At 43.3% G+C, this 26,586-nt stretch overlaps 1 protein-coding gene across 1 annotated transcript in view; it reads left to right on the forward strand.

Annotated features, from left to right (window-relative positions):
* Positions 1 to 432: 432 nt before the first annotated feature.
* EGLN1 (egl-9 family hypoxia inducible factor 1) overlaps positions 433 to 26,586 on the forward strand; it is a 34,764-nt gene continuing 8,610 nt past the window's right edge. Inside the window, exon 1 of the mRNA XM_086460999.1 lies at positions 433 to 1,332. Coding sequence (XP_086317125.1) covers positions 433 to 1,332 — 900 coding nt within the window. The remainder of the gene's footprint in view (positions 1,333 to 26,586) is intronic.

Raw genomic sequence — 26,586 nt, forward strand, 5'->3', positions numbered from 1 at the left:
CGCCCCAACACAGCGGCGGAGGCGCGGCGGGGAGAGGCGGCGGCCGCGCCGGCCCGCACACTGGGCAGAGAGGCCGGCGGGGAGCGGAAGGCAGCCTCCCCCACCGCGCCAGCCGGCTGCCCCCCGCCGCCGCCGCCGCTTTCTCCATCGGCCGCGCCGCCGCCGGCGGGGCGGCGATGAGGCGGCGTTAGCGCCGCAGGGAGGGCGGCGCGGGGGCCCCCGCGGCAGCTCCGCGCCCGGCTGCCGCGAAGGAGGCCGCGGGCCGGCGGAGGCGGAGGGCGGCAGGGGCCGCGGCGTAGCCGGGCGGCCATGATGCAGTGAGCGCTCCCTCCCCGCGCGGCCGGGCGGGGGCCCGCGTTAGCGCCGCTCCCGCCCGCCTCCTTACATAACCCCTCGGCGGCGGAGCGGGGCTGCGGCGGCACCACCAGCGCCATGGCGAATGACAGCGGCGGCGGGGCCGGCCAGGGCGGCGGCGAGAGCAGCAGTGGTAGCAGCGGCAGCAGCAGCAGCGAGAGGGACCGGCAGTACTGCGAGCTGTGCGGGAGGATGGAGAACCTGCTGCGGTGCGGGCGCTGCCGCAGCTCCTTCTACTGCAGTAAGGAGCACCAGCGCCAGGACTGGAAGAAGCACAAGCTCATCTGCCGCGGCGGAGGCGCGGCGGCGGCGGCCGCGGCAGGGGGCGCTGCCGAGCCCCGCGGCGGGCATCCCCCGCCGACCCGCGCCCACGGCGCCGGGGCCGCGGCGGGAGGCGGCGGCCGGGTGGCGGGGAAGGGCGCAGCGCCGCCGCCCCCGGAGGGCCCCGCCGAGGCCGCCCCGCTGACCAACAACCACGTCGCCGCTGCAGCCGCCGGCGGTAAGGCGGAGGCCTCGGCCGCGGCCCAGTCTCCCTCGCCCTCCGGGGAGGCGGTGCTGCTGTACCGGGACAAGTCGAACCTGTACCCGGGCGGCGTGCAGGCGGGGCCCGGCGGGGCCGCGCTGCGCCCCAACGGGCAGACGAAGTCGCTGGTGCCGCAGCGGCTGGCGCTGGAGTACATCGTGCCCTGCATGAACAAGCACGGGATCTGCGTGGTGGATGACTTCCTCGGCAAGGAGCTGGGCGGGCTGGTGGCCCAGGAGGTGCGGGCCCTCCACCACACCGGCCGCTTCACCGACGGGCAGCTCGTCAGCCAGAAAAGCGACTCCTCCAAGGACATCCGCGGCGACAAAATCACCTGGGTGGAGGGCAAGGAGCCGGGCTGCCAGACCATCCGGCTCCTTATGAACAGCATGGACGATCTCATCCGACACTGCAACGGAAAGCTGGGCAACTACAAAATCAACGGCAGGACGAAAGTGAGTGCGGGAGCCAGGACCCCCGGTGCGCCCCCCCCACCCCCCCTGCGGGGGGGGGGGAGAGGGCGGGAGCGGGGCGGGCGGGAGCGGGGCGGCGGGCCGGCGCTTCCCCGGGCAGGGGCGTGTGTGCGCGCACGTGTGCGCCTGTCCGCGGGTGTGCGTGCGTGTGCGCACGTCCGTCCGTCCGTGCGGATGTCTGTCGGTCAGTCCGCCCGTGCGGGTGCGCCCGGTGCCGCCCCGCTCCCCGGAACCGCCTGCCTCCCTCCCTCCCGCACGGCCGCGGCGGGACCCTCACCCCCAGCCGCGGGGCCGGGCCGGGTTGGCCGCAGCCCCGGCGGATGTCGTCCGCGGTCGGCGCCCGGGGTTTGCTCTCGACCGAGGAGGTGTGAAGGGGTTGGTTTACCTTTTCGCTTTTCCAGCGTAGGAAAAAAAAAAAAAGGCGCTCTCTCGCTTACATCCTTGCATTTTGTTAAAAACTTGACCTAGGCGATGAATATTGAAATGCGTTTCATTAATGAAATTTCCCGTGGTCTCCCGAAAAAACTGAAATCGATGTACTCGCTGGCTCCTCAAAACGGGGGGCAGCCGTCTGCACCGCGCTCTGCGAAGGAGCAGCAGGGCGCACCTCAAGCGGAACGGCTCTGGCTGAGTAGTGTGAAAAACCCTGTGCAGGACGTTTGCAGACTCGCATGAATGGGTCGGGTTTTGCTAAGTCCTGGCTCAGAATGCAGCCTGCTGAGTGCTGGACTTAAAAATGGGGATAGGAGGCCCGCATCGGTGAGCCGAGTGCCCCGGTGGCCCTGTAACCCACCCCCCCGGCAGTCGGTGCTGCAGTGGGCAGCAGGGTCGCAGCCCTACCGAGCAGGGTGGCTTTGGGCAGAGGTGATACTTTTTTTTTTTAACTATCAAGTCTCTTTTCTGCAAAAATCTTACTCTTTAGCTGTATTTTGAGACCAGAAAACTGAGTCAAAATCTCCCATTGTTTTAGCCTAATTTGCAATTCCCTTCCAGTCCTTTAAATAAAATTCACGCCCTTGGTAAAGGACTAGTAATGAATATTCATCAGTATCTTTTCAGTTTTTTTAAAAAAAGGGGGGAAGGGAAGCCCCTTCACAATTTGCTACCTCTGTTAAAACATAAGGAAGCTAGTGATCTGGTAGGAACCATCCCGTCGTGGTGGTTGCACTGTCACAGACAGACTGTTGTTGCTGCAGCTGCAGAATCTCAGCTGGTAGGAAGCTGTGGGAGGGAGGAGGGGAGAAACTGGAAGGCAAAAAACAGCCTTGGATTTGTTTGGGGCACGGGAAACTCCCGCAATAAAGAAATTTTCTTGAAATGTACTGAAAGACCACCTTTAGTTGAACCAGTACTATGCTGAAGCTTTCTAACGAGGACATGGTCTAGATTCCTGATAGATCCCTGTTAGCTTGGACTTTCCTAAGCCAACTTACCTTCCAAACAGTCCTAAATCTCTTCAAGGCCCCAGCGCTTCAAACTTGCACTCTAAAAATACCAGTGGCTTTGCTAGGTTTCAGTTTTATGCAGCAAAGAGGAATATTGCTTCTGTTTCTATATGCAGCAGTGTGCTTCTGTAATAATATGTTCCAGGGCTTTAGAAAACGACTTTTGGAATTGTAATCCTGAATCACAAGTGCAGCTCCTGGACTACTGTATATTACATTTCTTTTGCTAATTGTGAAAGATGGACAAAAATCACTTCGTGCCGCATGCTTTTGTGGAGCAACAGCAAAGCAGTGAAAATTGTTTAGCCCCCCCTTGGTTTTCAGTCTGCTGAAATTCTTCTGTATTTGGGGGATCAGAACAAGTGCAGGGATGAGATCTGTAAAAGTGCAGTGCTTCATGCATTTTTGTACCATCAAGGAGTAACTTTCTGTCTTCTCACCTTCCTTCACTTAACCTCCCCATGAAAGTCAGTGCTTGTAGTGCTGCAGGAAAGCTCAATTTCCTCAAGTTTCAGCAAGAGCAGAATGAAAACTGTCAGTAACTTTCACAGATTCACTCCTGAGTTCACTGAACAGAAGCAGTTGATCAGAAGAGATGGGCAAGTCACTGGAAGGGTTTGATCTGTTGAAACGTGTTTTTCAGTGTTTGGGAATGCTTGTTTCTAAAGTCAGCAGAGGTAGGAGTGATGTGACTCTCATCTTCTCTCTTTTGCGTCCATGGAGAACTGCACCTTTCCTCTGCCATTAAGGCCACAGTAAGTGGAGTCGAAGGGCTGTGGCAGGGGGAGCAGTCTGGCAGTGGAAACGTCTGTACATCCATTCAGGGCTCCTGGCTGCTTAAAGGGGGAAAGGGAAGATGTAAAATCACAGAATGGTCGGGGTTGGAAGGGACCTCAGGAGATCATCTAGTCCAACCCCCCTGCTAAAGCAGGATCACCTAGAGCAGGTTGCACAGGACCGTATCCAGTCGGGTTTTGAATACCTCTAGGGAAGGAAACTCCACAGCCTCTCTGGGCAGCCTGTTCCAGGGCTCTGCAACCCTTAATATAAAGAAGTTTTTCCTCATATTGAGGCAGAATATAATATAAATAAACACAGAGACACCTCTTGGTTATCTGAAGTAGTTTTTTCTTCACTTCTTGCTCCTGCTTTTTCTGAATTGAGGTTTGATTGCATTGCTGCCAGAGTCCCAGTAAACTTTTTATTCTTGGCAGCGTAGATGGGTGTGCAGTGGAGATACTGGAATAGCTGTGACAGGTTACTCTGGAGCTCTTCTGTTAGCACACTTTGTGTGGCAACAGCTGCTTAGTTCATTTAGTCAAAAACTGTCTGCTTTCAGGTCTTGTGGGTATGTTTGATTTGCATTCACAGCAAAAACTTTTTAAAAGGAACAATCCAGTGTAATATTTATTCTTACTTCAAGTAAATATTTCAAGTAACAGGACCAAAATGCACGGAAATGTAGCACATTGACTGACTTGAACTCTTACAGAATAATTTTACTACTCCTGCATGCCTATGTTGCAATATTGTGGTTTGCATTAGTTAGTGTGTGGAGAACTTAGTGTACCGTTTTACTGAAGGTGCGAAATAAAAAGTTTGCAGCATTACTGGTGAGATTTGTAGTTCCCCAGGATCTGAACCAGCAAAAGAATTCAAGTTCTTGGGGATCCCCCTGCCCTCTATAAAACTCTACTAATGCCAGCTGCACAAGCTGATGGATGCTATTAAATGATTGCAGTTTGGTACTGCAGCTCATGCAACAGGGGACCTGCTAGAATTGGGCGGTGCTCATGAATGTCCGGGATGTAGCTGTACTGAGGAGATCTGGGGTAGTGAAGTCTAAGAGTTTGTGTTTCCTTAAAAAGTAATTTACTTGAGAAATGCAGTGTTGTAGCTTTGAGGAGAAGGTGATTTTGTATTAAGAGTTCTGAAGGTGTGTTGTTTTGGGGTTTAAGCCTAACTTTAATTTTTTTTTAATTAGACCTTTAAATAAAAACAAGCAAAAAACCCCAAACCAATTGCAGCCAGTTATTTAAAATATTGTTGTTGGTTTCACTGCAGTGTCATCTTAGAAAACTGGCTTTGTTTTTGAATGTTGTGCAAGGGTTGGCATTATGTCACAGGAGCTTTTATTGAATCTTTAACCTTTACCAGATCTAGTTCAAGCTCTGTAAACAAGCATATCCTATTAGAGGGAATGAATCATAAATAAATCCACTCCACAGTGTGCTGAAATTCCTACCTTCCTTCTGTTACTGAGTCTTAAAAAATATCTTAAGAGTTTTATTCTCTGTGCTTTAACTAGCAGCTGGGTACTTTTACAGAAATTGATGGATTGTTGATCAAAGGTTTTAATGGTGATTTTCATCAAGGCTAATTGTTTTTTGTGTTGGGGAAAAATATCTGTAGATAAAATGTAAGAGACGATACCTAGAGTATCACTTCAAATTTAGTTAGGGCTTGACTTGTATACCTGTTGGTGGTGTTGGCATTGAATTTGCTATCGCTTCTACAAAGTGTCTAGAAGCAGTACGTGAAAAGGGGAAAAGAAATGGGTCTTGAGATGTATACCCTGCATCTCTTAGCCTGTAGAACTATCTATCAGGGAAAAAGCTACACTGTTTTAATGGAATCCTATTTTAAACTGATTTACATTCACCAGGGCCGGTCTCTTAAGATAAAGGACATGAAATAAGGTAAAATGTTAAGTATGAGAAACCTGAGATTTTACATTTGAAAGTCTTTGGTAGGGCTTTTCTCTAGACTAACTGGGCTACCTAGAACTGGTCTACTTAAACTGATGTAGTTCTGCTTGGGCCTTGGTAGATTACTCTCCAGCCTGAAAGGTATGTAGTGGTAGGTACTAGCCAACTGCCTTTGAAGTGTGTGGACCGTACAGCAGCAAATGTAAGAGAACAGCTAACTATCTACTCATCTCATAAGTCCTGACTTACTGCATTCCTTGCCTTTGTTCTCTTAGTCTCTTTATTTCCAGTTTCTGCTTTCTTCTTTTCTCTAGCAAATGGTGTCACATACTTGCATACATGAGCTGTGGTGTCCTTCTCCTACTTCCTGTTATTTTGTAGGTTTTTCTTGTTCCATCTCCTCCCAAAATACTCTCTTTTTTTTTTTTTTTTTCCTTTCTGTTATCCGTTACCCCTCTTGTATGTGCATGTATTTGTGTTTCCTGACTGTGCTATCTTAGATCGCCAGTGGAGATATAGGCCTGCTCATCGAAGTCAGGGAATGAAATCTCACCCAGGTGAGACGGTTTTTCTTCTTTCCCCATACAGAGGCTGAGAAGGGGTTAAGGGAGGAAGGGAGGGAGCAGCTTTATGGTTTTGGTTTTGGTTTTTTTGCTAGGTGTCTCCCCTGTTGTTGACTCTGCTGATCATCTAAAACTTCGTATAAATCTGATGTTTGCATTCTTCACTGGTATTGCAGTAATATTGGGACATCCCAGTCATGGACTGGATTCCTGATAATCACCATATAAATGGACATCTGATCTATTAGCTGTTCCTGCTTCTGCTCCCCTCACACCCAGTGCCACTCATCTCCTAACCCTACCCTGTGCCTATTATTGGTAGGAGATTGAATAGATGGTTTTAGGGTCCCTGTTACATCCCTTTAGTTTTTGCTTCATTCCCACTTGTAACCTGTCAGAAGACCTACAATTCAAATTGATGCATTTTAATGCTCTCCTATCTCTACCAGTAGGCCAGTGGCAGCCACTGCTTCTCAGACACCAGCGGCTTAAAAGTTTGCTTTAGTAGCTACACATTGTGCAAGCCTGCTTTTCTGCTTTTTCTTGAAACTGTTAAATTATGTAATTGCTCCTCTCTTACTCTCTCCCTGCCTCCAGCCTCAAAATAAACTGACCTGATTGTAGGTACTTTAACTGCTGCTTATAATTCCCTGGATGCTCATCAGTTTTAAATATGATGCTGCGTGCTAGAGCATCCTGGAGTTTTCTGAAGACCTAGAGGGCTCTGGATTCAGACTAGTCTGACTGTGCCCGGTTAAATTAGTTTCCTTGAAAGTTAGTAATGCTTCTGTAGAAAATAATCCTCTAAGAGTGAGTGATTTCTCATACCCTGCTGTTAGCCTTTTTTTATAAACTGGAAAGAAGAGGCTCTCTGCTCTGGCTGTTTACTTGGGTTGCAGCTTTCTTACAAACACGTTGGATTAATGTTACCAAGGAAAGAGAAATATGACTCAGCAGCAGTAATCAGCTGATAGAGCTGAAGCTGTCAGCAGCCCTGTAACACTGAGAAAGGGGGCAGAGGGAACATGGGAGGAGGCTAAGTTAAGTCTGAGTTTTGCAGGTGCTGTTTAAAATAGCGTACAGAAAACCTGAGCAAGATTTCTAGATGTTCTTTTTGCTACATCTTACTCTGCAAAATAAAACTGTGAGTGTGTGCGGCAATAAAACGACAGATGAAAATAAGGACTCAGCAACCAAGCAGGTACTGCAAAGTGATGATGGTGGCAAAACGGTGGTAGAAGGAAAGTGAGCGCAGAGGTGGGTGCAGGGATCCGGGCTTCGGAATGTCTGTAAAGTGGGGGGAGCTTCTCCTCAATTTGCTTGTGGCATGCCTTGTTATAGAGATCCTTCTGTATCATTCTGGGGGTTTATTTCATTGTCACACTTTGGATTTATTTCTTGGTAGAAAACATTGATATAATTGGTGGATGTAATTGTGGATGACTGTATGGGTTTGAATGACATTGAGTTGTGGGAAAGGGTGGCTATGTCTCTCTGTCTGCCAATAATCACTTGCATTGCTTCACCTTGATACAGAATATGACTGATGCTCATCCTTTTCGATTCTTTTCCTGATAGCAATGTTTCTGTTGGCGTTGTTTTTTTCTTCTAGAGGAGTGTGGTCAGCGGTGGATTGTATGGTGGTTCATGGATAGTCAGCAGCCCACGGTTATATCCCTGTTGGGGTAGAGCCTTGACACGCGATGAGTACAGTATTGGTGGTTGTTCCTCATGTACAAGCATTTTGGGTGCCAAATGGAACAGATGATCAAAAGGCTGTCTGTTGTCTCTAATGCAAATGACCTTTTGATCAAGAAGCACAGCATCCAGGAAAGACAGTTGTTTATGGCCAGTGAAAATGAAAGTGTGAGCCTTGCTGAGATTCTGGCAGGTTCTCCTGCTAGAGAAAATTACAAAGATACACTAGTTTCTGAGGGGCAACTGTGTGATGATTGTAACTTTGAAGTGTGGTATTGAATATAGTGTGTCTGTGAGTGGGGAGCACCTGTGACTGCTGGGAACTTCTCCATACCCCTGTGTCTTAGGCTGTAATTCAACGAAGGCTTTCGACTGGCACTGCTGGAGGAGTAGTCGTCACTCTTCTTTGCCAGCACAAGTATTTACATGGCCATCCTGTGAACTGGTTTGAGGAACTGATCCATCTGAAAAATCAACTGGCAAAAGAAGTGCTCCTGGTTCAGTGTTCGGATGTTTGTGCTGGCACAGAGGACTGGCAGATGGTGAGACTTTCTTTCAGCAGCAATGCAAATTTATGCCAGCTTCAAGTGTTTGCCAAACTACAGCCTTAGTTTAACACTTAGGGACTGATTATCCTAAAATTTGCCCGTGAAAATTTAAACACAGTTTAAGAATTGTTTGCTAGCTGTGTATTTTTTTTTCTTGACTTTTCTTTGTTCTTCCATATTCAGTGTGAGACTCAATTCTTGCCACCAGAAATGCATTTTTCTCTTCTCCGAAGATCTTCCTTGTGACAGTTTTATACAGAAACTTTGCTGTGTAACATGCATAGGGAAAAAAGTATTTTCTCCCAAGTTAAAACTGGTTTTTTTTTTTTCCCCTCCATCTCTGCTCCCCCTGCAGTTTCAAAATCAACCTACTAGCTAGATTACTTCTGCTTGTTGTCTGTCCCTGTTCTAGAGTTTATTAGCACCAAATACATTCCTAGTTTCTCTGGTTCAGGACAGCTGAGCTGGCATCTTCTGTGGTGAACACTGCACTGCAGCTTGCTACTCATTCTGCTTCAGGGGCTTTGTCTGAAATGGGCAATTTCAGTACCTATCTCTTCTCTTGTCCTGTTTCCTCTCTGTTCCATGGTGCATTAGGATGGCTCTGTGAAATCCTGGGTTGGTTTGTTGCTTGCTTTTTCCCCAGTCGCTTTTGACTGTGCAACTGCAGTTGTTTTTGAGTTGTTGCTGTTCTAGAGGTAGAAACCTGGTGGTTTGTGCACATTGGTGATTTCACTGTGGGTACTTAATTTCATTATTTCTGTCAGTGATATCAATGATTTTCTGACTGTGTTGCTGCTTTAATGTGCTATGCTGTCTCTCCTGTGCAGAATGTGCTTGATTCAATACTACCCAAAAATGAAGTGGCATGCTTCTTTCTCATCATAGCTGTACAGCTCGAGAGGAAGAACTATCTTCCCTTGCCAGTGGCCTCTTGGACTGAAATTCCTTGGAAGTGATGTCCTGCCAAGTCATAGGACTGTCTGAACAGCAGTTCTCCTCAAATCGCTGGGTTAGTTGTATCAGTAACCTTGACTGGGTGTTTGAGAGATGTTTTCGCTTTTTCTAGATGATGCTTAGTTTCTGAATAGGTTGCCAGCTATTTCCTGCAAGTAAAATGACAGCATATTGTCCTCTTTCATGACATTTACCTGTATTCATGAAGTTTGTAATTCAGTTGTGGTGTTTAGACCATTCTGGTTAATATCTGTCAGCTTTTGGCTTGAACAGGCTAGGTTGCTGTTGGAATTTTGCAGCATGCTGTCTTTCTAGTTGCTACTATATCGTCCTGTATTGAGTACAGGTACGTATGTAGGTACTTGTAGGTGTGTGCATAGTATACTTGTAGCTAGTAAGCTACATTTGACCTTGTGGCTTAAATGAAGGCTTTCTGCTGCAGCAGAAAGGAAAGTTGTTTTATAAAAGCGAAAAGGTTACTCCGTATAAAGCAGAAGTTTCTTCTGGCCCATCCAGAAACTAAATAGGTTTTCTTTAGGCTCCTCGGAGAGCTCTTGTACAAAGACAGCACTTTTTTCAGTTCAAAATTCACTTTGGGACTGTTTTGAGTGGGTTGGTTATTTAATTCTTCCATGGGATGGTCATGGAGGTCCCTGCTTCTTGTGCTGCTGTATTTTGTTATTTTACATCACAGTAAGGGATTGACTGTGCAAGTGTGTTTTTGGAAATAACCTTACTCAGACTATATCAATACAAGATCTTTAATCATTGGCATATTTTTTACACTACACTAAGGAAATAATATTTTGAAAGCAGTATTTTCAGTGAACAGAACAATAAAGTTATTTGACTTAGCAGCTGCTACCGAATGGAATAGTCATTATTTGTGATACCCTTTTTGTCTTCCACATTTGTGACTTGCTATTTAGACCCTTCAAAAGGAGGACTAATGCTGGTCTTTGTGGCCTTTTGAAAAAGTCATTTGGTGCTCATTAAGTCCTTGTAAACTCCTTCCAGTTTCTGGATATTGTTGGTTAACGGTAGCTGGTCAAGCATATTTTCAGTGCAAGCTTGTGCCAGAATTAGCTGGTAAGTGGCAGTCATAAGCTTCGGGTTGAAAGTGAATTCACTCACTGTTCCAGGGCAGTGTCTGTTAAAAATAGAGCAATGCTTTTATGCACGTAACAGCTGCTTATACTTGAAGACTTTCTTGTTCTTTGGTATTTAACTTAAAACTACTCAAGTATTTTTGTTAGCATATATGTTATAAATAGGAATCGAGTAGAAGTGTGTGTGCCTGCACGTCTATATGGACATTATGTTTGAAGGTAGAGCAGTTGTGTGCATAGTGCCCTAATAAAGAGTTGAAGGGTATTAATGGGGCCTAGTGAAAAAGACTGTTTTATACCCGAGGATTGATTTTACACATAATTCAGGGTCAGACCAGCTCAGAGCACATAGTTTGACCGTGAAGGCATTCTGGACTGTACAAAGGACATACAGCTTTTGAGGAGATGCTGCTATGTGGCCCCAGCATGCTGCTGTGAGAGCAGAGCCTGAAACTGCCCTGCCTTGTTTCAGGAAAAACAAGTGTCATGTTAAAAATGATACAAAGGTGAAGGCAGTGAGGGAGTTGAGGAAGCTGTTCTCCCTTTTGGTCCTAACAGGGCGGAGGAATCATCATGTTGGTTGTCAGATGGAGCTTTAAAATGCAATAAACTGGCTGCAGACTTGAGGGGTTTATATGTATTTGCTTGGTTTGTTTGTTTGGTTTTTTATATAAGGATATTTTAAATCTGTTTACAGGAGGCGCTTCTATTGTCAGTTAACATCACTTTGTTCTGTTGATAGCTCAAAATTCTTGGTGAAGTGACAGAGGCTATAGTTTCTCTGCTTGGCATGCTCTTACTGTGCCTTGCTGACCTCCTGGTGTGCCAGGGTCTGTTATCTTCCTGCTTGCGTAGTTTAGAAAGCTGCAGCTATATAGAACAGCCCTGAAGTGACTAGTCAAACCAAAAGTTACAATGATAGAGTAACCTGACCATTGTGGTAATGTGGAATTTAAATTGCCGTAGATCAAAAACTTGGTCCATACTAATTTTGAGGCAGAAATACTCATATGTTTAAGTTCTCTGCACTGTGAAAAAGTCCAGGGATGCAACATGTGAAAGGTTTCCAAAGCAGTTTATAATTGGTTAATAACATATCTATCTTTTTACTGCTCTCTGTCCTGTTGAAGTCTGTTGAAGCAGCTAGCTCTTGCTATGGATGCCAAGCTCCCTCAACAGCTTCTGTGCTCGGCTGAAGGCATCAGGCCCTTCCAGTTCCAGTGGTTGCTGCGTTGTTGTTCAGGCAGCTGGCACACAGCCTTGCTGCTGTGAGAAAGGAAACTGTGGCCGGTTGATAAGGGCATCTTAAACTGACTCAGTTTCAGCTGGCGTATTATGTGATGCCCAATGAAATAGATGTTGGCTAATTGTACCTCTGTTTGGCTGAACCTTATTTGTGTCTGCTTTGGTCCGTATATGACAGAGCGTCAATCAGTCAGTAGCACTCTTCATTATAGTGGATTTGCTTTTTCAGGTCATATGGGGAGAGGCTGAGAGAGCTGGGGCTCTTTATGCTGGGGAGGAGAAGGTGCAGGGGGACAGTACCAGTGTGTACTGATACCTGATGGGGGGAGTGAAGAAGACGGAGCCAGGCTCTTCTCCAGGGTGCCAAGTGGCGAAGCAGTGGACACACTGAGATGCCAGAAATTCAGTTTAAACGTAATAAATGCTTTTTCCACTGTGAAGGTGATCAAACAGAGAAGGCGGCTGCCAGAGAGGTTGTGGAGTCTCCGTCCTTGGAGATACTCAAAACCCGACTGCTCGACTGCTGGTCACCCAGCCTGCTGTGGGTGACCCATCTCTGAGCAGGGAGCAGGATCAGATGATCTCCAGAGGTGCCTGCCAACCTCAGCCCTTCTGTGGGAAAAAAACCTGCAGTTTGGAGTGCAGGAGATGCAAAAATTGGCTTGAAGTCTGTTAAAATAGGGTTTTTCTGGCAATGGCACGATCAGTAGTAAGTCCTGCTTATTTCACGTCTGAGGAAAGTGACCAGAAGTCTGTCTTCCTACTAGTGGTCATTTGCTTCTTAAAGGAACATTGTGGTCAGATGTGTAAGTGATGTTAACAGTTTGAAGTATTGCTGGCTTGGATCCCTTTTGGTCATACAGGTGGTCATTTGTACTACAGTCTGTGCTGTTGCTTCTGCACTGTTTTCTATCATGTTACTTGTTTTACCATTCAGATGTGCATGTGCCCATTACTCAGTCCTGTCCTAGGATAGCTTGCTGATTTAAAGCATGTGTACACTTCGCAAGAATAATTTAAGCAAAAGTTTAAGAAATTAAAATAAATTACTTATCTATGGGGGGGCTCATATTGTCTCTCCAAAATAATTTTGAAGTTATGTATATTTTTGGGACCTGTCCTATAGTGAGAGAGCATAGTGCACCAGGCATAGCTATCCTTTCTTTGCTAGACACACAGAAAAGTGAAATACACTGTTTCAAAGCCACACTTCAATATTTACCATATTTTTACTTTATTTTATGTAGAAAATTTGTAACAAACATCCAGACATGATTATTTTCAGTACGTTTTAGTTTTATTTTACTTAAGAAAAATGCCACACACTTAATATGAAAAACAGTTTCAGAGAAGTGTGAGGAGGGAACCTTTGAACAGGTAAGAGTCAGGCTCATATATTTTGTCAGGCTGCTGTACGAATCAAAAACCTGCAACTCTTCAGTTAGGATCCTCACCCCACATTTAACTCCTAGTCATTTTTCTTTCATCTGTGTTCCCCACACGTACTTGCTGCTCCTGCTTATGTCTGCAGTGGTGGGTTCCTTTGCTGTTGAGGGAGAGGAGAAGTGAGAAGGAGCAGGTGCCAAGAGAGGTGAGCTGCACCCCTCAGGCAGGGGTGCAGAGGACTAGGCTTGCTTCAGTTGCTGCTCTCTGCCAGGTGTTCAGCAGTTGCAGGCACCCTGTCGATGGGCTAGCCTCTGCAAGGACTGCATTTGAAAGATAAGAGCCACATGCCTCTTGGAGATGCCAGTTTGACCATCCGTGCCCTATATCTAGTTGCAAATTGAAGCCAGATGGAGTTGTGCTCATCTGAAGTGACCTTCTGTATGAACTAGATGCTAGACCATCCCTGTATTGTAGGTTAAAGCTATGTGTTCTTGAAGAGTATCCAGCCTTACTGAAAAAAAAAAAAAGACAGTAAACCAGAGTATAAACCAGCTGTTGTTACTGTTCAAATGCTGATGACCAACTCTGCTCAAAACTTACATTGCTTTTCCCTCTGGCTAATTAGTTTCAGGTTCTAGCAAGTTGCTGGCTCATGTTTACTAGATAGGAGTTCTTCCTTATCAGATGTCTCTGTTTCACACAAGTGTTTGTCATCTGTGTTCATACCATTACATATTTGTTGTAAATTACCAGTAATTGGTGTATATATGAAGCTTCAAAATTATTATAAATTGATGCTCTTATATACCATCCATCTTTTGGCAATTCAGGAGCTCTCTGAGCCAGAGGTTGCATCTGGACCACTCCTCATAATACACACGGATGGATGGGCATATTTGTCATTAATTTATGTAATCTCCTTCTAAAAGCCATTTGTACTTTTGGCCTCTGCAACATCCTGTAACAACGAGTCCCACAGTTTGATTAGATGGAAGAGGAACTTCCTTTTGTTTCAAACCTACTGCCTGGTGATTTCAGTGTCTTTGAGACTGTGTTGTGAAAACTCATTTCCCAGTAGTTTTACTTTTCATGGTTTTAAAAGTCTGGCATTTGCTTCCACACATTTTTCAGCTGATACTCTTTCCCTCCTGAACTGAAGAATTGTAGTCTTTTTAGTATTTCTTCAGATAGGTACTGTTCCATGTTTCTGGTCATTCCTGCTGCCCTTCTGGCAGCTTTTATGGTTCTGCTACTCCCTTTAAGGTAAGGCAAGCAGAATTGCAGTATTTAACGTACAAGTACATTATTAATTGGTACGCTAGCATAGTGATGTATTCTGTGTTGCCTTTCTCTGTCTAGTGCTTTATGACACAGAATCACAGAACATTAGGTGTTGGAAGGGACCTCGAAAGATCATCTAGTCCAACCCCCCTGCCAGAGCAGGACCACCTGAAGTAGATCACACAGGAACACGTCCAGGCGGGTTTTGAATGTCTCCAGAGAAGGAGACTCCACAACCTCTCTGGGCAGCCTGTTCCAGGGCTCTGTCACCCTCACAGTGAAAAAGTTTTTTCTTATGTTAACGTGGAACCTCCTGTGCTCCAGCTTGCACCCGTTGCCCCTATCATTGACCACACTGAGAAGAGCTCGGCTCCATCCTCCTGACACTTGCCCTTTACGTATTGATGAACATTGATGAGGTCACCCCTCAGTCTTCTCTAAGCTAAAGAGACCCAGCTGCCTCAGCCTTTCTTCATGAGGGAGATGTTCCACCCCCTTAACCATCTTTGTGGCTCGGCACTGGACTCTTTTCAAGCAGTTCCCTGTCCTTGAACTGAGGGGCCCAGAACTGGACGCCCCTGTGCTGAGATGATGTTCTTAGGAGAACAGGTTGTATTTACTACAGGTTTTTTTCTAAATTGATGCTATCCAGTTTAGAAGACATCAGTGTGTATAAGGAGTAAGGGGGCTTCCCGCCCACCCCACCCCCCCAACAGCATTCCGTTGCACTTACTCTTTTCCTGAATTTCACCTGCCATTTTGTTGTCCAGACACTTGGTATCAATTTGCCCTTCTGTGCATCTTTTTGCATTCAGGGCCAGGGGAGATGTATTTTGGAATTGCATGTAAACACTGTCACTCTGCTGCTCACCTTCGTTTCCCAGGTCATGCATGAAGAGTACAGGTCCTGTGGGGATCCTGCTGGTAATTCCTCATTTTTCACTGAGAGGAGGTTAGTTTGCTGGCGTGAAATTCCTATTGCAGTTTACAATTTTATTGCTTTTGCTTTGCCTGTTCCACTACTTTGGGATGCCTTGGAAATAAGATCCATGCTTAAAGTGGTTTATAGTTTAAAATTTCCAATTTTTTCATTAAAGGTAATGCCTTGAGGAAATTTTTATTAAATCTCCATTATAGCTTGGAGAAAATGTCAGGTAGTGACTCCCCAAGGCCTCCTAACACCTGGCACAGACTCAAGAACAGCACAGGAGTTCCTACACTGGAATCCTGACTTTGTCATTTTCCTTAGTGAAAACTGAAAACGGGAGTGGTCTCTCATAAGCCAAAGGCTAGGCCAGAATTATTTTGTAAGCTGTATAGGTAATAAAATAAACAAATATTGTTTTTACCTATTTAGCCCCATAACTTTATAAAGAGCCTTGTAAACATGGAAAATAATATTCTTCTGCAGGACAAGAAATGTGGATACTATCAACTAGCTTTATTTTCAGATAGTATTCTCATATAGCAACGTGAATGTTGTAGAGGTGTTGCTTCTGACTTCTACTTTTTAGTGTGCTTTTTTCTACACTGATATCCTGCTACCTCAAAGGTACACACCCACTGAAAGACAAAACTAGTAACAAATGATCCTTCATTACCATTGAGGCTTCAGCTTCTACAGTTCGACTAGTAATAGTTCCGTAGTGCAACCCCAGTGAAAATTTGACTTTGAATGAGTGAAAATTCCAAAAAACACGTGGGTAAGTTTGGGTACAGCTTTCTAGAGGGAACAACAGGATTCTTCCATGGCTCAGTGGGGAACAGAATTCACTAGTGATGGGAAGACTGAGTCCCTTTGAGATTTCTCCCTTTGAAAAGTCTCTTATACTTTTTTTGATCATCTGTCCTTCATTTGCAAGGAAGGGATATCTTGGCTTGGGAACCCTTAATTAAGGTTGCATTTACAGAAGAACTAAATTCTTGTTTTCTGGAGTTACTTTCAATCATCTTGCTGGTAGCAGCATAGCATTGCTTGTATTGATCCTGGGAATAAAATATGTTAGTCTTTTTACTGGCACTTCAGGGTTTGTGTGTGCCAAGCTGGGGGACCAGTTCATATACTTGAGGGCAGAGCTGCCATTCAGAGGGTCAGAGACAGGCTGAAGGTAGTTAGCTTTCTGCAAGGCCACTCTGTGTGAACATTTTATCTAGGAGACAGATTGTATGAGCAGCCTTCTGCACACGGTGGTGGATATGAGCATGATAGTACTGTGCTGTGCATGGAGCAGTGGCTTTTTTTTCTTATTTTCAGTTGCAATTTTGTGTGCTGAGAGTAACCTCTGATGTCTGAGGTGTTTTGTAGTGCAGTTGATTAAGGAACCGGAGGACACAGAAAAGCAATTGTAGCTGAGGCCTGATGGGGTATCTCAGTCATTAGTGCTTGCAGCTTGATTTCATGGGGTTAGTGGCAGGGCAGTGGCAATTAAAACCTGTGCTGTGGAACTTGCTCCCAGCACATGGTTGGCAAGCGCGTCCACCATCTACGGGTCCTTACTTGCTCCTCCTCTTCCTTGTTTTCCCTTCAGCCCTTCTCTGGTTTCAGAATTAGTTTTCCTCTTCTTTGGTTGCACATGTCGGACCAGGTGAAGACTTAAAGAGGATACAAAGTGAGTTCTAGGATCTGGAGTATCTTTAATGTAAAGATACAGGGCCATCTACTACATGTAATAGAAGTTAGTAAATCAGTTGGCTGCCCACGGGATGCTGTCTCCTATTCAGAAACTACTATCTACTGTTAGTGTGCAATAATAGGTAACCTGTTTTAGAGCATATGTTTATTTTCAGTAATGATGTAGAAATTTCATTTTAAAGTATGGTCTATGGCTGAAACATGAAACAACTCTGGAGTCTGAAGTGATTGCCTGATGACTTGAAGGTGAAGTTGATTTCTTGTATAGAAATCTGGAACCTAGTTTTTCGCAGAATTGATTGTTGTTCCACTTGTTCCTTATTTCTCATGCTACTCAGCATTATTGTCCCCTTCAGTTAATGCAGACTTTTGTCAGTGCTGCTTTTACTTCTGATGTCTGCTTCTCTTTCTTTGTCTTCCTTTTGTTTCACTGTACATCATCTCTCCGTCAGTAGTTTCCACTGTTGTTGCTTAAGATGATGAGGAGCTCATATCCTCGAGTTGTTTCAGGATGTTTGTAGACTGAGACAAACAGTTTTTCGTCAGTTATGTTCTTGCATATTTTTATTTTTGTTTGGTCACAACTTAAATCTGGGAACAGGCTTTGGAAAAATAAAACTCAAGCTCTGCAGGTCTGGCGTGTAGGTTGCATAAATAAGTCCTATGGAACACTCCTCATGGTCTGACATGACACCTCTGATCTAGGCGGTTGCTAATCCCTGCAGTCTCTCCCCATCAAGTACGGTAGATTGTAAAGCCCTAAATGTCTTTTGGTTTACCAGAAAAATCCCTGCTGATTGGAATTTTAAGGACGTACAGAAAAACCTTTATGCAGAAACATGAGAGAATGAGGAGAGTGTGATCTGTCTTGAAATGCATAATTTTTGGGCGGGATGTGGAACAGTGTGCTTCCCTTTTTTACTAAATGCGGTGCTTTCAGGACGGTTTTAAGAGGATGTAAGTACTGTCTGCATGCTAACTCAGCCAGCGTTAGGATTTCTAATTTTTCTGTGTGAGCATTTGGGGAGAGAGGTCCTGGTTCTGTGCTCTTCTGAATGCCTTGAAAGAGGAAAAAAAATAATTCAGTGACAAGTTGTTTCAGAGAGGCTTTCTTCTTGTTCCTGTCAGGTTTTGTACACTATGGCTTTTCTGCTTACATCATCATTTTGTGTGGAGTTTGGGTTCGGCCATCTTCTGAGTTAGAGTGGGAAATTCAGAGTTTGAGATTAGCATCCTGCTTCTAACCACAATACTTGTCAACAGTCATAGCAATGTTGATTGACAGGAGCCTTGACAGATAGCGTCAACAAGTTTTTTAGTTGTTCACAGAACAAGACAAATCTGTGGAGGAACCTATTAGCCTTTTAGGAAGGGTGAATAACTTGGTGAATATATAAAATACTATTTTTTGTAATTGAAAGAATGGCAAGGAGGAAAGTAGGTAACTTTTTCACCTGGATTAGTTGTTTTCCTAGCAGTTTCCTAATGCCGAGTATAAACGGGCTTGGAACAAACCAGATGGGTTCCGCTTAATCAATTGACAGTTGGTAAGCAGCTAGTTTTATTTTTACCAAGGCATGAGGGTGATGTGTTTTTCCATCATGCTGGCCTCTTGGTGCATAAGTGGTTGTGACTGATGGGGACAGTGGGAAGAAGCCTGTTGGAGCGGCACCAGGAAGCTCTGCTCTCTGCCCGAGATCCTAACGTAAAGATGGTCTCGCTGCCATGAGCATAAATTTGCTGTAGAGTCAGCTGAATTGGCATTTATAAGAAGATGATGCGGCTTTTGTATTGGCTAGGTGAGGACAGGCAGTTTTTTCAGGTGTTTTTTGCTGCCTGGAGTCAGTGTTGGGTACATTCAGATCTTTCTCTTGCTCACATGGCCACATACTCCTAAAGCAAGTACATGGCATTCCTGAGCCACCCTCCTCCAGGAGTTTGTGTAGGCCATGGCAGCCTCCCTGTCATGGCAGAATGCCTCCTTAACCTGAAATAATGTGTCTGGCTCTGCTGGGATGTACATAGAAGGAATGGGTTTTGGAGTCACTTTTCTGATTTGCCTGCCAACGTCAACAGTCCTGCTCCTGGCGTTTATGGTCAACCTTTAGCATTTCGTGGCCACAGCTGTTCCTCGAGGCTCTCCGCAAATGCTGGTGGGAGCCTGACACAGCTGGAACACCAGTAGATTTGTATAATGCCTGCTTACATTTGAACTGGATACACTGGGTGATCTGGTTAAAACCAAAAAACCACCGAGTGTTGTTTATACCAGCTGGGAGAGAGGCCATATTACAGTGCGATGGTGGGATTGTAAAGAAAGGCTTGGATGGAGACAGTTTATATGTGAAAGTCTATAAAAAGCAGTATGGGCAGAGTCAGCGTTTCTTGGATTTAAATTGTAGGTGACTTGAAAGCGTATTACAGGCTGTTCATTCCTATTTGGCTTTAAACTTTAGTCAGACTTTCATGCAGTGTTAATATAAATTAAAACAGCACTTTGTCTATTAGCATTTCAGTGCATAGTTATTTGGGTTTTTAATTTATAAATAGTTTCAAAGAATTGTCTGGACTCTTAATAGTAGGAGTGAATGCTGTAGTGTATGGTGTCAGGTTTGGAATGCTGTGGGCATGCTGAATCATGTATGTCCCCTTGCAAATACCATTAAAAACTATTTTAAAAATAATTTTCCTCAACATACTGTTTATGGCAGTAAACACTTCTGTGGTTAAAATCTAGAGGTGATAGCTGAGACCTTGACTTGGACTCTTCAGTAAATGTTTGTGTAGGTGCAGTAAACTTAAGATACTTACAGTACGCAAGTACCTCCAAGTATCTGGCTGACCATAGTACTAAACATGGAATCCTATTACCATGCAGTTGCACAACATTCAAATTTATATAAAGATGTCTTTCCTGCAAGCTAAATTTCAGTTCTATGGTTATTTTGCTCCTTAAAGCAAATACAAAATTACAGTTTTAAGTAAGAAATGAAATAACTAAACCAGTCCTCTTTTTAGTCTATATATAGTTATCTCCTAGTATTTAGCAAAACTGTCATGTACAGTTTCGTTTCTTCTATAGGGAAGTAGTTCCAGTTTTCTTAGTATGTATAGTTTTGAGGGAAAAATGGTAGTGATGATAAGTGATACTCTTTAAATGGCAAATCTCTCAGCCATTCACTTTTACAGATATCGCAGAGAGGTGTTGTTAAAATATAACAAAAAATTACCACCTCTTGCCCACCCTTAATCTGTATGGTTTCTTCCTCCCCAGCCTGTCCTGGTATTAAGAATTATAAAAAGTCTCCACCTTTGAAGTTTGGGCTAGTGTGCATGCTTCATTTTTAAGGTAATGTAAGTTCAGTTTATTAGTAGATCTTGCACAAGTAAACAAATTCACTGATCATATGTAATCTTAGAATAGGTAACCACGCTTTTTCATGTGTCATCAGCCAGTGTGCCTGCTGATGTCACGTGGTGGGCTCTGGAAAGAGCCAACTGTCAGAATACATTTTAAATGATGTATCTGAATGAGACTTAACTTCTTACTATTTTAGTGCACTGTTGTAATTTGTTTTAGTGTGGTGTTGTTTTTAGTTCTTGAAGATGTTGCTTCTCTGCACTCTTTCTGAATGGTTAGTGATGAAACTAGTAAGTTGACTAGTCTTATGTGAGAGCAGAATGTTCTGCCCTATCTTGGGGTAAAAAAAGTTTCAAAGTACTTATTTTCTAAATGATATTACTCATTTGAAAGCATTTACAATATTAAATTAAAAACAGACTCTTAAAAATTGTGTTGATTGACTTATGTCTCTGACAAATTTTTGTACAGTGCCAAAACACTGAGTCACAAGTCTGCTTCTCTTGGAGGGAACAAGGAGTTATCCACGGGCCAGCCAATTCTACAAACACATTTTACGTTATTCAACACTTGCTTGAATCTGAAGCGTATTGGTCAACTTATTTAATCATAATGTAGACAGATTTAGGCTGACACAAATCAAAGTATGCTTTAAACCACTCTTGGCTGCAAAGTCAAATGTTGTGTTTGCTCCTAGGCTTTTAAGAGAGAACTTTCGGCCCCTGGTGACAGTGCTTTTCATTTACCTTCTTTGAGAAGCCTCAATTAGGTATATTTGGGTGGGTTTTTTTTCTTTTTTTTCTTTATTCTAAGTTGTTGACTTTTTAAAGTTTGTAGTAGTCTCTGATATCAAAACTATCAGAACATGTCCTGTTGAACCCTAGGGGAGCTGTTAGTGCTTTGAAGCACTAACTTAGCCTGGATGTGCTCATAGTGCCTTTTTTTTTTTTTTTTTTTTTTTTTTTTAAGGGGATGCAGGTGGTTTAGGCTTGAAGACATCGTTTGTATTCAGAGATGCATTAGATAAGCTTCACTCTTTTTTTGATATCCTGTTTAAGCTGGTGCACAACGCTACACTTTTTTAAAATTTGAACCCAGTTTTATTTTCCTTATTTATTTTCCTAATAAGCAGTTTGATTAAGTTAATGGAAGCTAGGCCTTGGTAAGACTGAAGGACTACAGGGGTGTTTGCACCGTTTTCACTGATTCAGTTTTAAACCAGCACCTTTTTGTTAAGCTGTCACAGTTTTGGGCATAGGCATGTTCTACTAACTTGGTTAGCAGCCTGGAAAATGCGGATGTGTTAACTATTAAGGAAGATACAATCTTTATTTTTTCCCCTGAAGCTTGTAAGCTGAGTGATCTCTTTGCCTTTGGAGATTTCAGACTTGCAACTTTACAAGCTCGGGTACAGGAGAGCAGAGAGAACCTTGCTAATGTTTAAATGTTGTTATCTCTGTTTAGTAGCAGTGGGGGCTGCAGGACTTCAGCTGAGAGTTAGGAAGTGTATTTTAAGTCTTCCTGTTATGTCTGTCTATAACACTGGTTTCAGTTGCCCATCGGTTCACCTTTTGAGATGCGTTTCTCTGATTGCCCTGCTTTCCTTGGGGCTCAGTCAAAGCCTCTGTCGCCCTCTGTCCCTGCAGTGAGTCTCCACCGGGTTAGAGGCTCCTGCTTGATAGTTTCATGAGAGCTTCTCTATCCTATGTAAGTTTTTTGTTTATTAGATGTATTCATCAAAGTGTGAGCACATCCCACATTTATGGTCGTTCCCTGACTATCAGACTTAAGCAACGGCAGTTCTGGGATTCTTTTCCTATGCTGTTGGAAAGAACTGATGAATTATCCAAACTTGTATGCACATTTCTTCAGCGATTCAAGAGCTCAGTAACATTTCTTAAGAGTCTGTGCACATGTGTGAATGAAAGGAATGATACTTGGAAATCAACTTGGTGCGGTCTTGGTGTTGAGCACAGTAAGAATTAAGTGGTAATGGGGAAGTACCAAACTTCATGTAGCTACAGTGAGAAATAGCTGAGCTTGTTTGCTGAATGGTGCTCTCATTACATTCGAGGTGTTTGGATCCAAACTCCATGTGGATCTTCTGGCCCTATAGGGCCAGGCTGAACGTAGCCACTGAACCAGCATGAAGTTTTCTGCTTTCTGATTTGTGTCAGTTTATTAAGATCTGTGAGGTGAATGTCATAAGCAGGTAAACACGTAAAACTGAAGAAGAGAATAAAGCAGTGACTTGATTTGAAAAGAAGTTGAAGCTACTGAACTGCTATGTTGGCAAGCTTTTGGGGAACTTCAGTCAGAGAAATCAGCATCTAATTTGCAAGTTAGAAATAAGCAATGTAGTAGAAGTATTAATCTGTTGTGCCAAACTTTTGATGGTGTGTTATATTGTTTAATTTTTTATCCTTATGAAATGCAGTTCTGTCAAAACAAGTAGAAATCCTGTATTGACCATTGCATTGAAAGGCCTGGGAAGGAGTGAGGTAGATCAGGTTACTATTAGTTTCTGAACTCCCTAGAAGCTCGTGGAAGATAAAATCCACGTACCTAGCCAGGTGCTGATTCTATTTGTAGTGTAAGAAGCTGTGTTGACTCTCAGTTTTTCCTCTCTCCCTTCTTATCCGAGTTCATTTTTCATCTGCATTCTCAGTTCAGTTTGCCTTCACTTCTCCAGTTCAAGAGCTGGCAGCTCTGCCAAGCCTAATTTCCTGTTAAAATTTCTGCTGCTGCCTTCAGCAGCCATAGGAGAGAGGTGACCCACACTTCTTGTCCTTGTTTTCAGTTATTTTTTTCCTAGAAGAGCAGCTTACTCTGTGCTTGCCAGAAGATGACCCAAGTAGCTGGTGTTTGAAGTAGTTGGGGTTTTTTGGGTTGGTTGTTTTTCAGTTTTTTGAATCTGCAGGTAGGTATTTTACCGTACCTGCAGAGAGAAATGCAACAGAAAATAAACCTCCTAACTCCTTTGCTAATAGACAGTTGAATGGCTGTAGTGGTAACTTAGTATTAGGAGAGAGGGCTTAAAGATAAATGATTCAAAGCTGCTGCAATCTATCAGTCTCTTCTTTATGTTAGCTTCTAACTCAAATTTACAGATTCACATTCTCTTTTGGGGATGTGTGAACTACTGTGTTGTTTAATTTTTAAGCCCGTAAATAGTAGTTTGCTTTCCTTTTGCAGGTTCTCCAGTTGATGATGATTGCAAGGCATGGATTTTTAATGAGGGAATCTCTGCAAGGATTGATACTTCTCTCCGTTTTTTCTAGTTTCAGTGTTGACTTGTGTGAAAACTTGGTACTCTAGTCTTACGTACTATATTATGGAGGATATCAGGATAAAGTTCTAGTCAGATGAAAGTTAGTTTGGATTAAGTATGTCCCAAAGAGTTTACTTCTTTCAGCTTTCTCTGTTTTGGGTAAGGCTGACAGAATTTTCTTCCTTTTGATACTTTCTGTTGCTGTTGCAAGTTTCTGTCCCTGTTTGTGAAGAATTTGCAGAAAGAGTTATGAATCCAAGCCAAGTTGTACATATTAGCATGGTTAAGTCAGTAATCTTGACACTGCTCACACAAGGTAGTACCAATACAGTCTTTTTTTCCTTCAGTTTGATTATTACTTTGTACACCTTGTGAAAAATCTTGACTGATGTGTGCTTAAACTGAAATGCATTTCCTCAGGACTGTTGTTTGTCAGGGATGAACAAATTCTGGAACTAGAAATAATTCCCAGATGGACAAAAATGGGACATGTCTGATTTCTTTTTCCTTTTTTTTTTTTTTGTTTTTTTTGTTCTTCATTCCAGTGATGTGTGGCTTTTTTTTCTTTCTTTGAATAATCTGTCAGATAACCCATGCCAGGGTTTTCCAGTGAAGTTGTTGTGAGAGCATCTGATAAATTTTGGTAGGAAGTCATCGGTCTTGCATTTAGACATCTTGTTTTGCTCACTGAGATTTGCAGTTCCTTCAGCAAACAGCAAAAGTGACATCTCCTTGACTGATGCAGCTTTCTTTAATCTGAGCTAAACAACAAATTTATTTTACATTAATAAATTAATATGACAAGAGCACACATCCTCTCTCCATTTTATGTTTGTGGTTTGGGGTTCCTCTTCCCCCTTAAGGAATTTTATGTTGTCACGTAAGTGGTATTTTCTTCTCTTTCCTAAGAGTTTGCTATTGTTGCTGCTTTTGCTTTTGGTTTTGGTTTGGGGTTTTTTTGGGTTTGGTTTGTTTGTTTGTGTTTTTTTAAGGAACAATACCTAAACTTGCAGGTATCCAGCTGTGAGAGGAATAGAGAGAACAGAAAAAGCTTCGGTCTGTTTACCTGCAAGTTTTCCTTCTTTATATATGGATGAGGCTGTGAAAGGAGGTCGAGACTGCTCCCAAATGAAATAATCGGCTGCACTGATGTGCTGTGCCTCCCAGGCTCCTAGGGTTGATGAGTGTCACATCTGGTGCCTCTTTACATAGTGAACAAAACCGTGTGGACTATGGATTATCCCTTCTAATATTACCTTCGTGCATTTAATCGTTAATTAGAGTAATTAATTGGCTCACTAAGGATGGCAATGTTTAGCAAAAAAATATGTGGTTTCAGTTATTTCCTCTGTTAACAACATAATGGGCTGATGGCCTAAAGTTAATTTCGTAGAGTTAAACATTTGCAAGTAGAACATCTGTATGTGAACAGCGATCAGCAACTTCTTAAGTGTGTGAGTACTTAAGTTTGATAGACACAAATTGGGCGGATTGCAGAGTGGTGAGGGCGCTTTCATGCTTTCTCGATTACTCATGAATTCCAGAGGGTATCTTAGGACAGCGCTCATGTGCTAGGCATGGGTGAGTGCTCAGACTACAAGAGAATGCGGTTGGGTTAAAGAAGGTTAGTATTAAGTGTTTGCAAAGGAATCCAGTGGGTGAACAAATCCAGTGTGCGACTTAAATATATTCTTTGCAGAAATTAAGATTAGTGAATACCTTAAAATTGTAGTGCCCAAGAAGCACAGAAGGGAAGACTTCCTTGTCTGTTAAGAAAATGCAAGTAATGCCTGGAGTTGAATTCATTAGTTACTTTTATGGGAGAACTGATGAGACAGGTAGCTGTTTGTTTTGGAGAGCTACACAACTTTATTGTTCATAGTCTAAAATGTTGACGGAGAGTCTCGGACATTCTGATCTCAGATGTCTGACTCTCTTGACTGCAATTAACAGTGTTTAAAAAAAAAAGAGCCACAAACTCCAGATTTTCTCTCTGCATGGCATACATGTATTTGCTTGCTTATTTATACTGTAAAATGTTAAAACAGCAACAACAAAAATGTGTGACTTCATTATTTACCTGCGTCGCATTTTTATTCTTTCCATATGGATAAACTTGCAGTACATGATAGTTTTACATGAACTCGCTTCATATTGTTTCACAAAGCAATGTATTTCCTGTGTCCTGTAAATTGTCAAGTTCTGTGACTTTCCTTATCATAGTTCAACTGGGGAGAGAGAATTGTCACACTAACTGGCAAAAGCAATCTGTATTATGCTACACCGGTGGATTCGTGAGTTTGTTTGCTTTCCAATTTGCTGCTAAAGGCTGAGTCATTCTTACTGTTATAACAACTACAAATTAGATAAGTTATCGCAGCAAGACTGTTTCTCGTCTCTTGCAGTTGATGATAACAGAAGGTTCAGACCATAAAGTCAAAATTAAGGGCTTTTTTAAAACATTAATGGTATTTTAGACTCAAATGATTGCATGAAATGTTCTGACATTGAATATGGCTGCTATTTATGTGAAGTTGATGACAACTGGTGTTTCCCTGGACTTTACAAAAAGTGCTGCCAGTCCTCTTTTTCTTCAGCAGCATTGATGTTAAAAGATTCCTTTCCTGATTTCCCTTCATCAAAGAGAACAAGTACCCGTTTTGGTACCTTATAAAAGAAACTATAGCAATAGGATGCAAATTTATGCTTCTCTAACTGCAAAATTATCTTTTTGAGGAACAGATGGCAATCAAGTGTGCCCTTGAAAAAAAACCCGTATTGGCCAGAGAGACCTGGGGACTGTCCTAAAGTTTTAACACCACAGGGGTTTTTTTAGCTCAGTGACAGATATGTAGGTCACTTACGTGCCTGAAGACTTTTTAACTCCTCATGATTTCAGTGAGAATTGACATTGCTGTAGCTGGTTGGTCTCAATGTTTTCTTCATTCTTAATGAGTTTTAGTAGGTTTCACAGAGATGTTGAGCAACAGTTAATGTCAGGGTTTAATTTACGTGATGCTTCTCAGCAGAAG

The sequence above is a fragment of the Leptosomus discolor genome, chromosome 2, assembly GCF_034619465.1.
Source record: "Leptosomus discolor isolate bLepDis1 chromosome 2, bLepDis1.hap2, whole genome shotgun sequence".
NCBI lineage: Eukaryota > Metazoa > Chordata > Aves > Leptosomiformes > Leptosomidae > Leptosomus > Leptosomus discolor.